The sequence below is a fragment of the Ammospiza nelsoni genome, chromosome 2 (assembly GCF_027579445.1).
Source record: "Ammospiza nelsoni isolate bAmmNel1 chromosome 2, bAmmNel1.pri, whole genome shotgun sequence".
In the NCBI taxonomy this organism is placed as follows: Eukaryota; Metazoa; Chordata; class Aves; order Passeriformes; family Passerellidae; genus Ammospiza; species Ammospiza nelsoni.
This window is the reverse complement of record NC_080634.1, coordinates 25487574-25499829: the sequence shown is the minus strand read 5'-3', so window position 1 is coordinate 25499829 and position 12256 is coordinate 25487574. Positions and strand designations below refer to the sequence as shown.

Sequence of the window (12256 nt, the reverse complement as noted above, 5' to 3'; positions counted from 1 at the left end):
TGAAGCTATCCAGTTCTTGAGGCAGGGGGTATTTCCTGAAGTTGACTATCATTTTTATCATTCTGTCTTTGACTGAAACACCCCTATTGAGAAATTGATTTCATCTACAATTTAATTACCCATAATCAGATACCTGCTAAATAAGAACAAGAGCAGAGGATTTAGTTGCATTTCTTAAAAATCTCAGAGCTTTCCCAGTTTCAGAGCCTGAAGATTCAAACAAAAGGAATTTTCAGAAGAACTGCTGCTAGATAATTAAGATGGACTTCTTTGGCAAGGTCCAACCTAAAGAAGGCTACCTAATGTACACAAAATATGCAGAATGTATGTATTGATACAATATATATTAGTGATTTTGCCCTTAGAGGTATCTAATACCTTTATATCTGGTATTGTCTGAGCCAGAATTTTGATTTTGTGTACTACAGGAACATAATTAATAGACTCCTTGTTCAAATATCAAGAACTTCAGGCGTCCCCAGCATCCTAACTTCAAGCTAAATCTGCATTTACAGAAGCTTTTATTATGATTTTAAAAGTTCTCTAGTGTTTTCCTCCTCAAATAATCAAGCAGAAATAAATTTCCTTATAACAAGAATGAGTCATGTATACAAGCCCTTGGAGATTTAACTACAACTAGAACTACAGAAGCTTAAATCTAAAGAACTAAGTGCATATTTGAGAACTGTCAGATATCAAAATGCTGACAGAGGAAGACAACAGGAGTTTGAAGTTAAGGACTTGAGGAGAGCATTACTAAGAAGCTTGCATCTGACTTCTGTGTTTTTTAGGAGAGGGATTCAGACCTACAGAGGTCATCATTGGGCAACTGATGAGCAATCCCACTCTGACCTACCTACACAAAAGAGAATATCAAAACAGATGGAAGAGATTAGCATTTCTCCTTTTAAGCTTTCACAACTGTAACTTAATATGTTGCTTGAAAACAACATTTTCAGGCAAATTATAATAGCACTCCTTTAAGCTCCCATTTAGAAGCTCTAAGTAATTCCCTATTAATTCCCTAAGAAAATACTATTTTCTGTAATATTTACATGCAGTGCTCAGTACAGTGGAATAGTTACTTAATTTTAACAGTTGATTTAAAAACAGAAGCAGTAACAATTCTTTTCATGAACAGCAGCAAGCAGTGGTTTCTCAGAGCACTGCAAAGCCTGGACCAAGTTTCTCTACACCAAGCAAAGGAAGAGCTCCTTGCTTGGAGGAGGCAAAAAGTCCTTTCAAGGAAACACTGCTTTTTATGGGGTAAAAGAAATTTATATGAAAGTAGTGGCTTTGCTTGTTATGGAGCAGATTGAGATTAACCCGTTACTAAATCTTTCTCTAAATCCTACGCAGTCCCTTTGAAACTGTGCTTCAGAGTTTGCTCCATGGCTTTCTGCATCAATCCAACAGAAGGAGAAACATCAAAACAATGCTTTGAAGTAATATCCTTTCCTTCTGTTTCACATCCCAACTGAAGTATTTTAAAAATGCATAAGGCATTTCAGAGGATAACTGCCTCTTGAGACTGGAAAAAGACACGGGGATTTAACTGCTTCAGAGCTGTTGCTTGCATACTCCAAGCATACATTAAACAGCCTCTCAATATTCACGTCCTTAAAAGTTGCATAAAATGAGAGATGAACTTGAAACAGTCACAATGCCACTTCTGTATGAAAATATACAGTGTATTTGTTACATAAATACAACACAGGCAGATGATGAAGGGAATAAGGTGCATCACTATGCAGAGGAGGCAGGGTTACATGCTTGCCTTCTTTGGATTCTGCAGTGGAGTGAAAGAGAGCAGGAAAAGGAGTATTTCAGTGCTGAGAAAAGTAATGTATCATAGTTTGATATTCTCTGACACCTGCTTCTTTCCTCTCCCATTCATCTGAAAAATAATCTTTTAAATTACAACCACCCACGTGTCACTCTGTCCCGGGAGTCACATTAATCAAGGTGCCTTGGGAAAGGGTATTAATTCCAGGGAGCAAGGGGAAAGCTTTTTCTAAAGATGATCTACCTAGTTAACAGGGTCTCAGAAACAACATCCCTTTTTTTATTTTTCCCACAAAGCAAGCAGTAGAAGAGAGGAGTATGGACCTGGCTTTCCTTGAAAGTATTTTTTGCTAATTCAAAGACAGGAGAATAGGGAGTTATCACCTGTAGTCAGAATTTGCCATAAAAAAACCACAAAATGCTTTGACATGACTGCAATCTGAAGTCACCAAACAGAAGACAAAGACTTTTTCTGTGCTTACTTCTTACCTACTATGAGTCTCTCTGAGTCTGGCAGATGAGAAAACTGTCTCTTGAATTCCTCACTCCTATATTTGTAAGTGGAACTTGAGAGCTGCAACAAAGAACAGTAAAAGGTTATGCAAACAGATTTATTTTCAGCCATCAACTGTCTTCACACTGGATGTGTAATTTTATCTTGAAGAACAAATGAACCTCAGAAGAGCAATAAAGAATAGGTGGTATCTAAATGTGATCATCACTGTAACTTTATGCTTACTTATGTAAGAGTATTTATTTGGCATGGGCCAAACTATTCCCTGTATCAGGCCAGATGCCAGTCACAAGGCATTACAGTGCTATGATAGCAACCTGCTCCCCCTATAAGGGGATGAGAGCCCTTCTGGGACTAAATATTCTAGCATAGACCAAGTGAAAAGGCAGCAAGGCCATAACACAGAGGTGACAGAAAAAAAATCAAGCCCTCATGGAGGCCAATAGAACAAAAGGACCCAACAGAGAACATCAATGTCTGCTTGGAATATTACTTCAGGAATACTTCAATGCGCTGGATTTTTCAACAGTTGCTGTAACTAGAACTGTAGGAACAAAGAAAATAGTTTCCTCCAGTAAGAATGAATAGCAGCATCACCATCACTTCTTGATTTTCTGTCATGTTCTACAGTTCACCCCATTTTAAAGAGATCATTGTTTAGGATTTTCTTAAGATTCAAATTGGGCAGTAAACTCACAGCAGAGGACTATCTCAATGGACTTTAACTCCTTACTCCTATAAGCCAATGTCCCTGCTCCTATACAAATGAAGAGTTTAGCACCTTCTCCAGAAAATATTCTGCATAGAAGTCCTACCATTCATTTTCAGTTGTAAGAGGATCATTTTTTTTTTCCTTAACAGATATTGGACACTTATTTTAGAGGCAGTCTTAACTAAATGCTGTATAAGGCCATGACTCAGCTGGACTAAAACTATTACAGGAAGAAATCACTTTTAAGTGTTCCTAGAACCAGGTATAAATATACTACAAAAGCCTCTTTCACACTTTTTTTTTACCTTTCCAAAGATCTTAAGCACATGGATGCTATTCTCTGCTTGAGCCCCCGTATTACTCCAAAACTTGACATTCATCATTAAACCCATCTCCATCATAAGATTAGTTGCTATTTATATTTAGGATGGGGAAGAAGGAAGAAAGGAGGCAAATAACTAATTTTGACTGTATGACCTTACTTTAGACACACTCCTGCAGCATCTTAGTTGGCATTATCCTTTCACTATGTTTGTGCTTGTCCAAAAAACCCCAGGACAAAACCAGACTTCTCTTCAGCTTGATGGCCCTTTTAATAAACTAGAACAAATGCACTGATCCCACCTCCTCAAGATTCCCACATTTTGCTCTTTTTCACTGAGGACATTCTTGTTTCTTGCAGTTCAAAAGTTCCCTGAACACAACCCTACACTTAGATCTTACAATTGTCTGGCATCTTATACTTGAGAACTGAGCTCTTAGGCCACAGCAAGTGCAAGTTCAAGTACAACCTCAAAGTCAAGTGATCAAGTGCATGTAACATGTGAGAGCGCAAAGTTGCTCTGACACAGATCAGCTCTTAAAAAATAAGTCAATTTACCATCTACACCATGAATAAAAAAAAGTCTATATGTTTGACCTCTGTTTGAGTACATATTTCCTGTCCACTGATATTCTGAGCATTGTAATGCAAAAAGGCAGCAAGGGATGGAGACAAAAAATACATCCACCCCTCCCCTTTTGAGAAAAGTAAACATGAAAGGTTTGGGTGTAGCTAAAGAGAAACATGTTAGACATGTCTCCTCTAAACTGTAATGCCTCCAGTTATATTTCAGTTATTTCTGTGATTATAAAAGCAACATTTGGAAAGCACGTAATCTGCTGAAGTAGGTGGGCTATGGTTTCTTGGCTTGCAACATCCAACCCTGAAATGCACACTTTTAACTGATCATCCAAAAAAAGCATCCAATATCTGCACTGCTTTGAAGAAATCTAGTTCTTTGCAATTACTCTGGAAAGAGACATAGGGGAAAATGAAAAATTAACTCACACCTGTCAAGTTTCCACCTGTAGTTCCAGAGTCCCTATGATTTACACACAGTCCTACCTCAGCTGACTGACATCTGGACTTGCATTGCCAACACCAGCATACAGGGAATAAAAGAATTAGTTTACCATGAGAGGAAAACAAAAGTCACAATTTCTGAAATCATGATTTAGGAAGCAATGCTTTTAAGGAGAAATGTAGTTTCTCAAACATGATGCATACAAGAGCAAAGAGCTACACTGAAGTTCAGCATCTTTGTAGTTATAAGACAAAAGGAATCAAAGAAAAGGGGAGCATCACAGTGTCACAGACATATTTATATTAGTGCATGAATCAGCCAGTTCAACAGAAAAAAAGAATCCAGACTCTGGATACTGAGTTTAACTTAGAACTGAAATTTTCTAGAGCATAAAACCTGTTACAGCTTGTCTTAGAAACCCTTGCTGGCATTTAGAAGCGCTGTCATGAGTGACTGGACTATAAGAAAACCTTATTAATGGCAGATTTCTACTGAGCTCCTAGGACACTTAGGCAGAGTCTGCTCTGAATCCTTATCTCATCAGCAGAAAAATGTGAGCACATTGAAACTTCTGAACCTTATATTTTCCCTACTTTGCATGAAAGCTAGCTCACTTAAATATGTATTTTTTACCTACTCAGCAGGTGGCTTGGTGATTGAGAAGAGATCCCTCAACAAACTTGGGAAACAAGAGGGGCAATTTTAACACTATTGGCAACTTTAATTTCCTTAAAGTGAAGAAAACAACACATTTCTATGAATACAGCATCTCTCGTAATCTCTACTATAATGTCCAACATGTGGCAGTATTTGAAGCAGATTGCCACTTCTGAGTTATGAAATCTAGCACCAAATATAAAAAGAGGAAAGGCATAAAACAGGTCATAGCATGGCACTCACAAGATGAAAACAGCAACTTGTTTTTAATACATACACATTTCTAAGTTTAATTATAAATCATCAGGCAAACACTTGGCCTGAGGATAATCTTAGGCATTTATGGTCATGCTATATTTAATCACCAAGGAAATTATTAAGTGCAGCCAACAATTCATTAGCATTTTTCATCTGAAGCCACAATATAAACCAGAAACCTGTAAAACAGCATCAACAAAAACCATTTTCAGTGACAACCAAGAAGTTTTACAGAAGACAGTTATGTAAGAACCAGATATTAGAGACACATAAACCAAGTGATTCTCATACCTTGTTTGGAAATGGACGGTTCAACTATATAAAGTCATGTTCCAGAAAAACACATGTAAACTTAAATAGAACTAAGCTGAGTTATTTATAGGATAGAAGCCTGGTAAGAAAAACAGATTCCCTGCACATTTACATCTTCAAAGTGTAGCCACTGCAAACAATTTGAGCCATTTAGCAAACTGCAGAGGAAAATTAGGCAATAACTTCTCTCATGAGTACATCAAAAATCCTAATCATTAGGAAATTATTTGATTGCAGATATCACTAAGCATGCAAATAAGCAATCAACTTCAGCAGAATGGTGTGCACATTTTTTAACAATCACTAATGACAGCAATAATTCTGCATTTGTTTTGTTAGTGTTTTCCTGTTGTTTTGAGATGCCACAAAACCCAGGTAACCTGAAGATTTGCATTCTACAGTTGTGACATGCAGCTATGAATTCAACAGCTGAAATCACAGGTAAGTTGAACTTATCAGTAGGGTAATAACTCTCATATCACCTAATTTCAAGAGATGCCTCCCACTGAGCTTCAGCCTCAGAATCAGTTATCACCACAGGCTCAGGGTCCCAGAATCAAACAAGCCTATAAGGAAGCTCCCCAAACTACCTTTTCTTTTATGCTCAGAAGCCTCACTTAACCATCAAAATATTGCCCATGGAACTTAAAACTTTGCTCCTCTGTCTAATATGTAAATCCAAGCCACTAACTCTAAACCCCAAATAGAAGATCATCTGACCATTCCCCAAAGACCTGTACTTTCCTATGACGTTTCTAGACATGGTCAAAAACAAATTTGGAGGTATTAGTGAGGTTAGGATAAAAGTACATTTTAACCTTACATAAGCATATTAAAACAAACATTAAGTATTCTGGCAAAAGCTGTTGCATTTCTACTGAATAATAAAACTCTTAGCATCAGGAGAAAGAAAAAGAACACAGTCTCCAGAAGAACAACACCCAGTCAGAGAGAAGTCTGGATTTTATACAGGACTCCTCTATACTGCAAATGTTCTTTAAACGCACCTGATTAGGGGAAGTAAAAGTAGGGAAAAATATCAACCCAAAGCCTACAAAAAAAAAAAAAAACCAAAAAAAACCCCAACAAAAAAACAAACCCCAAAAAGAACCTAAACAAAACATACTAGAGATCCCACTTTCAGTGAAATTAAAGACTCACTAGGGGAGATGAGAACCAAGTTAACAGCCCTGAATAAAAGCCTTATTTAACAGTGTAAGGGAGACAAACTTGAGACTTCACATACTCCAGGACAGATTCAGGCAGACTCCCTTATTATCACAGGAACACTTTCTATGGCACACTGAGAGGATCTCTCGCCTGTAAAAGGTGCCAGGTCTGACAAGACTTTCCATCACAGAAATGTTGATCCCACTGCAGCCATTTCTCCAGTCCACAAAAGTTCATTAATCATACAATCTGATCTATAATACACAAGCCACAAGTCTCTGGCTTTAAAAGTAGAGCTGCAATGACCAAATTTCTTTTTGGAAAAAAATAAAATATATATTTTACCTTTTTAAATTGAAAGTTACTCTGGATGGAAAAATCCATCCTATCTATGGATAGTTCTTCTGCTAGTATATTTGGTTAACTTCATCTTTACTTTGTGAATTATTTTTAGATGGTAAGCAAGTTACTCCATATCTCCTTCTGAGGTAGGAATTAAGCTTCTCAAGCCTATCAGCAAAAAGATTGTTCTTTTTCAGACTTATTCTGCTGGCTTTTCTGAATCCTCTCATTTTCAGTGTCCTTCTTGAAAGCTAGATATAGCATTGCAGGAATTACCACAAACATAAATCTGAATCACAGATTGCTTTTAGGCACAGAATCACAGTGAAAGCTCATATCCACATGACTGCCAGTCTGCCTTATCTTTTTGCAGTTACAGGGCACAGTTTCCCAATTCTGTTGACACCAAGCACTAACTAGGCTGTATGTTGGAAGTGTCAGACTTCTTCACTTCATCTTGTTGTACATAAACAATTCAGATCTACTCTGTTATAGTGATCTACTTTCACTAACCACTTCTTGAAAAAAAATTACAAAAAAACTGTTTAGGAACAATTTTCAATCATTAAGTACTCAAAAGCCTTACTAGCAGTGACTTATGTTCTTTTCTCTCTCGAAGGACAAAAGCATTTAATTTACATGGGGAAAGAACCACTCACAGGACCATGACATTACTTAGGGTGACTTACTGTCTACTTTGGTTCACTTTTGTTGGTTTTGGGAGGGGTGTTGTGTGTATTTGGGAGTTTTTGGTTGTTGGTTTTTTTTAGTAAGGAGATATTTGATCACATCAGCTTATCCACACAGTTGTATTTAATTGATAGGTCATGAAAGGCATGTCAACCAATTAAAAAAAGAAAAGAAACCAAGCAACTGTTGCAACTGTTGCCAGGGTTTGCTCAGCCATTGTATTCCTTAGAAGCCTGCTTTTCAAAAGTTCCCATGCTCTCAAGGAAATGTGAACAAGCTCCTAGTCACAGTGGGAAGGGGAAATGTTTAGGGACCTACAGATATTTTCCTTACATTCATTATATACTGTTTTTCCTTCACCCTTACCTGCTGAGGGGGGAGTCTCATAAGCACAGGGCCATTGGGAGGCACAGGGCTGTGCACTAAAGCCATTATGTCCCCACTCCTGGGGCCCAGCCCCCCTCTTCTTTGTGGAAGCTGAATGAGAAAGGAACTCTAACATTTCTTATTGACCGAGCAGAAAAACAACAGCATCCTCCTTCAGTGGCACCCAGAAGAACTTTGGTGAAACTAGGTCTTTCTTCTGTTGGAAATACAGTATGTATAATTTAAAGAAAGGTCATTAAAATACAGGTCACTGGCAAATACTCCAGCTACTGTATCTTCCAGGGGTTAGTTTCATTGGGGGTGAGAAGAGTTGGGGTGAATAGAGGAGTGAGGGGTGGTAGTTGTGTTTCTTTAAGCCTACGAGACCCCATAAACAAGGCTAAAGACAGAGCCCTAGTTCTCCCAAGATGAGTGTTACCATTAAATAGTTCTCACAATTCTCACACAGGCAGGCACACTGAACATGTTAGGCAGATTATGCCTTGCCAATAACACCAGGAGCTTCCAAAAATCCACATAGAAGGAAACTCCTCAGAACTATTGCATTATGGAGAGCTGCTGAAATACTGGATGCCCACTCAGAAAACATCTGACACTCAGCGTCAAGGAAGTGACTGAAAGAGGTGCTTCTGAAAGGAAGACTATTTCCATTTATTTTGTGGACTGGGTAGAGCACATCAAAGCACTGTCCCACAGGAGTAGCCCAGCTCTCACCAAGTGAGATGGACACCAGTCTCACCAAGCCAGCATTGACCTAGCACATGGTGAAAGCCTGTTTTCCTGAAAAGCAGTTCTGGTCAACTACTGACCAGGGAGACCTGATCACAAATGTTTCCCCATGTAGAAAATGAACCTGGCTGAGCTGGAATGCTGCTCACAGAAGGCCTGGTCATTTCCCACACCTCACCAGTCACTGTGTTCCTTCAAGAGCAGGAATGAAGGTCTCATGCTTCAGCTTCACCTATATGACTATCGAAACAGCCTAGAAAATCCACAACCAAAGTTGTTACAGTTATGATTTTGACAGACAAGAAAATTTAACATCTTATGAAATACTATGCTGCTAACATCAGGTTATATAATTATAACAAAGGTAACATTTTTGTGAAGAATTTTAAAATCTGGCATCCTTCCCAAGCAGAAAATTAAAAGACTTAGTGTTGAAAATACAAAGGTATTTCTTCAGAGAACTTTGACTTGCATAACCAGTTAGAGATTACATTTTTCATGTTCTATAAAAAGAAAACAAGGGAAAAAACCCAAAACAAATTAAAAAAAAAATCAAAATACCCAACAAACCAAAACAGTAGAACAGACTGGGAAGAATTTTGTAAGAGTATTTCAGGTTAGAACATGTGAGGAACTCTCACAAATTTCTCCTGCAAGGTCACACCAGAATTAGCTCATTTTCCCATTTCACTGAAACAGGGTTCAGCTGAAGGTGCTTGGGAAACAAAATGATAACCTTTTTATCAATTATAAGAAAACCTCCTGCCATTACTAGTACTATATCTTTTTTCCTGAAAAACAAGACCTTGGATTGAGAATATCCTCAGCTTATTCTGAAGCAATGGTTTTGTAGTATTCAGTCCTGGTTTTTTTCTGCAAGTAAGTGTTTTAAAGCATTTTAACAGCGCAGCCAATGTACTTTCATAACAACTCTGATTTGGAGATAAAAATCTCAAGCTTGCCATGTACAGTGCAGAGCAAAGCATATGCCCCATTTCAGAATAAAACTGACTGAGACATGAAGCTAATGTGAAGTCAGAAGACACACACCCCCTACACATACCTCCTCTAGCTGCCTGCAGCCTGTTCCAAACCATACAAATCCCTGGCCAAAGCCTCTACAGCTCCCCCCTCTCTCACCCACTTGCTCAGAGCTGGTGCTGGCCCCCCTCCAGCAGTGCTAGCTAGCGCTCTGCCAGCCTCTGCTTGCATGCTGCCTTGGAAAACAGGCTGAAACACCCCAGCCTTGCAGAACAGGCACACAAATATTGCAGCAACTGGGCAAAGAAAACTTATGCAGGGGTGACATTTAAGAACTGCCCAGCTCCGACCTAAAACCACCATCACCAAAACTGATTTTGGGAAGCAGACTGCAGTAGCATAAATCACTTCAAGTTCACAGAAGTCCCAAAGGGAACAGCAGAGGAAAAGTACTATCACCAGGGAAACAGCAGCTTGGAAAGAAGCACTTAATGCCTAGCACCCTCTCCTCTCTGCATTGCTGAAGGCTACAATCCATGAACCAGCCTGAAGAGTACATCTGCACCTGGCAGCTCAGCATGGAGCCAAATCAAAACTCAGCCACTGTTCCCTGTTTTAAGTCAGGCTGAGGTTCAGAGCAGGAGCTCAGGACATCAGGGCATGCTTCATGTACACCCAAATTCCCCAAAATGTGTACATTACCAGCCACCCAGAGCTCAGCTCTTCACAGGCACTTAGAGGCAAGGGATGCAGGGTTCTGCATGCCCAACAGATCTCTGCCTGCTCTGAGAGGGGAACAGCAACCATGCACCTATTCTGCTGTCTTTGCACTGGCTCTCCCTTTCCACCTGCCTTACCTGTCTGCTACATTTTCACAACTAACTACATGGAGTCAGCAGCAGAGAGCCCTCTCCCAGCACAGCCTTACTGAGGAAACTGACAGAAGAAACAGAAAAATGCACGTCAAGGCATTGTAATCACTCGGATTTCAATCTGAAAGTCTGGAAGGAGAAGATAATGGAACAAAAAGAGGTTGTATTTACAGTCATTTTGCAGCCCCAGCTGCTGGCTAGGGTAAGTAGCTGCCTGTGCACCTAGCTGGGTGGTGGCTTTGGAGGACCTGCAGTTCTGCTATCAAGATCAGCTACATATGTAAATAGCAGGAACTGGTTTCACCAGAAAAACAAGGTAACTCTTCTGCTTTCCCAAAGCAAAGATAGGATATATCACGGGTAATCTTCCTGTTCTGAAAGGAATAGGAGAATATTGAGAAGTATATCCATACAGAAAAATATTCACTGACAATTTATTTCCACCAGAAAGCCAGTGAGAGGATTCAAAGTGATCTCAGAAAGGCCTTACCAGAGCCTGGGTACCAGTGTGACTCAGGTCTCAAAAATACCATTAGCACAGACTGTTTTAAGTGCATTTCCTGTTTATAAGATAACACCATCTGCAGCTGATTGAACACCTGAGTGTGGACATTGGCAATTAGCAAGGAGGCTGATTATTTCAGATTCAAATAGAATTATTTATATAACTGCCACCAGGCACCTATGAGTTTGGATGAAACAAACACTTAGATTTTAAATATGAAAATTAAGTAAAAAGTTCAAGAACTTTGGACACTTCCATGGACAAACATCTTCCTCAGTTCTGAATTAGAAATTAAACTGCTTTTAAGAGCTAAGGTGTCCCAATCTCAGATTTATTCAGCATCTTCATCAACGCCTCCCTAGCTGGCAATAACATTTTTGAACCTGGTAGTAAAACTATTCCTATAATGCCCCTCACCAGAAACCACATCTCATGTTGCCTCCCCAGAATTAGCACAAGCCAAGTTCACACGGTTCCTAACTGCCAAAGTCCTTCTCATTTTTTAGGGGAAAATGGCGGATCTCTATCTACTGTCTTGACTTCACAAATGCAGCATTCAAGCATTCTTTTTGTTCTATTTTAGTAGTTTTGTCCACCCCATGAAGATTTACCCAAAAAGATAAAGGGTAAATCAAAATACAACCACAAAGTCCTTGTAATACACCAACTTCTAAAACAAACAATACAAATAAACCAAGTGTGTTTGAATGAACTCTGCACTACCTTAACACTTAAAGTTAAGTGTACTTGAAGGGAGTTTGTCATCCTCCAGCACAAAGTTACCCTTCTGCTCAAGTCAATCTGTCTACTCTCCAGGCTAATTTTGAGTCTTGTAACTATGTTGTCCAGCTTTCAACAGCCATAAGTGTACTAAGTATTATGATGCAATGGCAATTAAAAGCCCAATCAAGATTATTTCCTTTTGGATAACAAAATACATTCCTTTCTGAACAGCAGTTTCATCTGACTCACATTTGTTTTTATATCACGTGTGTG

The 12256-nt window shown here is 39.0% G+C and overlaps 1 protein-coding gene across 2 annotated transcripts in view; it reads right to left on the bottom strand.

The window, feature by feature from the left end:
* Positions 1-12256, bottom strand: part of GRAMD1C (GRAM domain containing 1C) — a 51174-nt gene that overhangs the window by 31572 nt on the left and 7346 nt on the right. For both annotated transcript variants that reach the window (XM_059465875.1, XM_059465876.1), the window contains exon 3: positions 2275-2359. In XM_059465875.1, coding sequence (XP_059321858.1) covers positions 2275-2359 — 85 coding nt within the window. The remainder of the gene's footprint in view (positions 1-2274; positions 2360-12256) is intronic.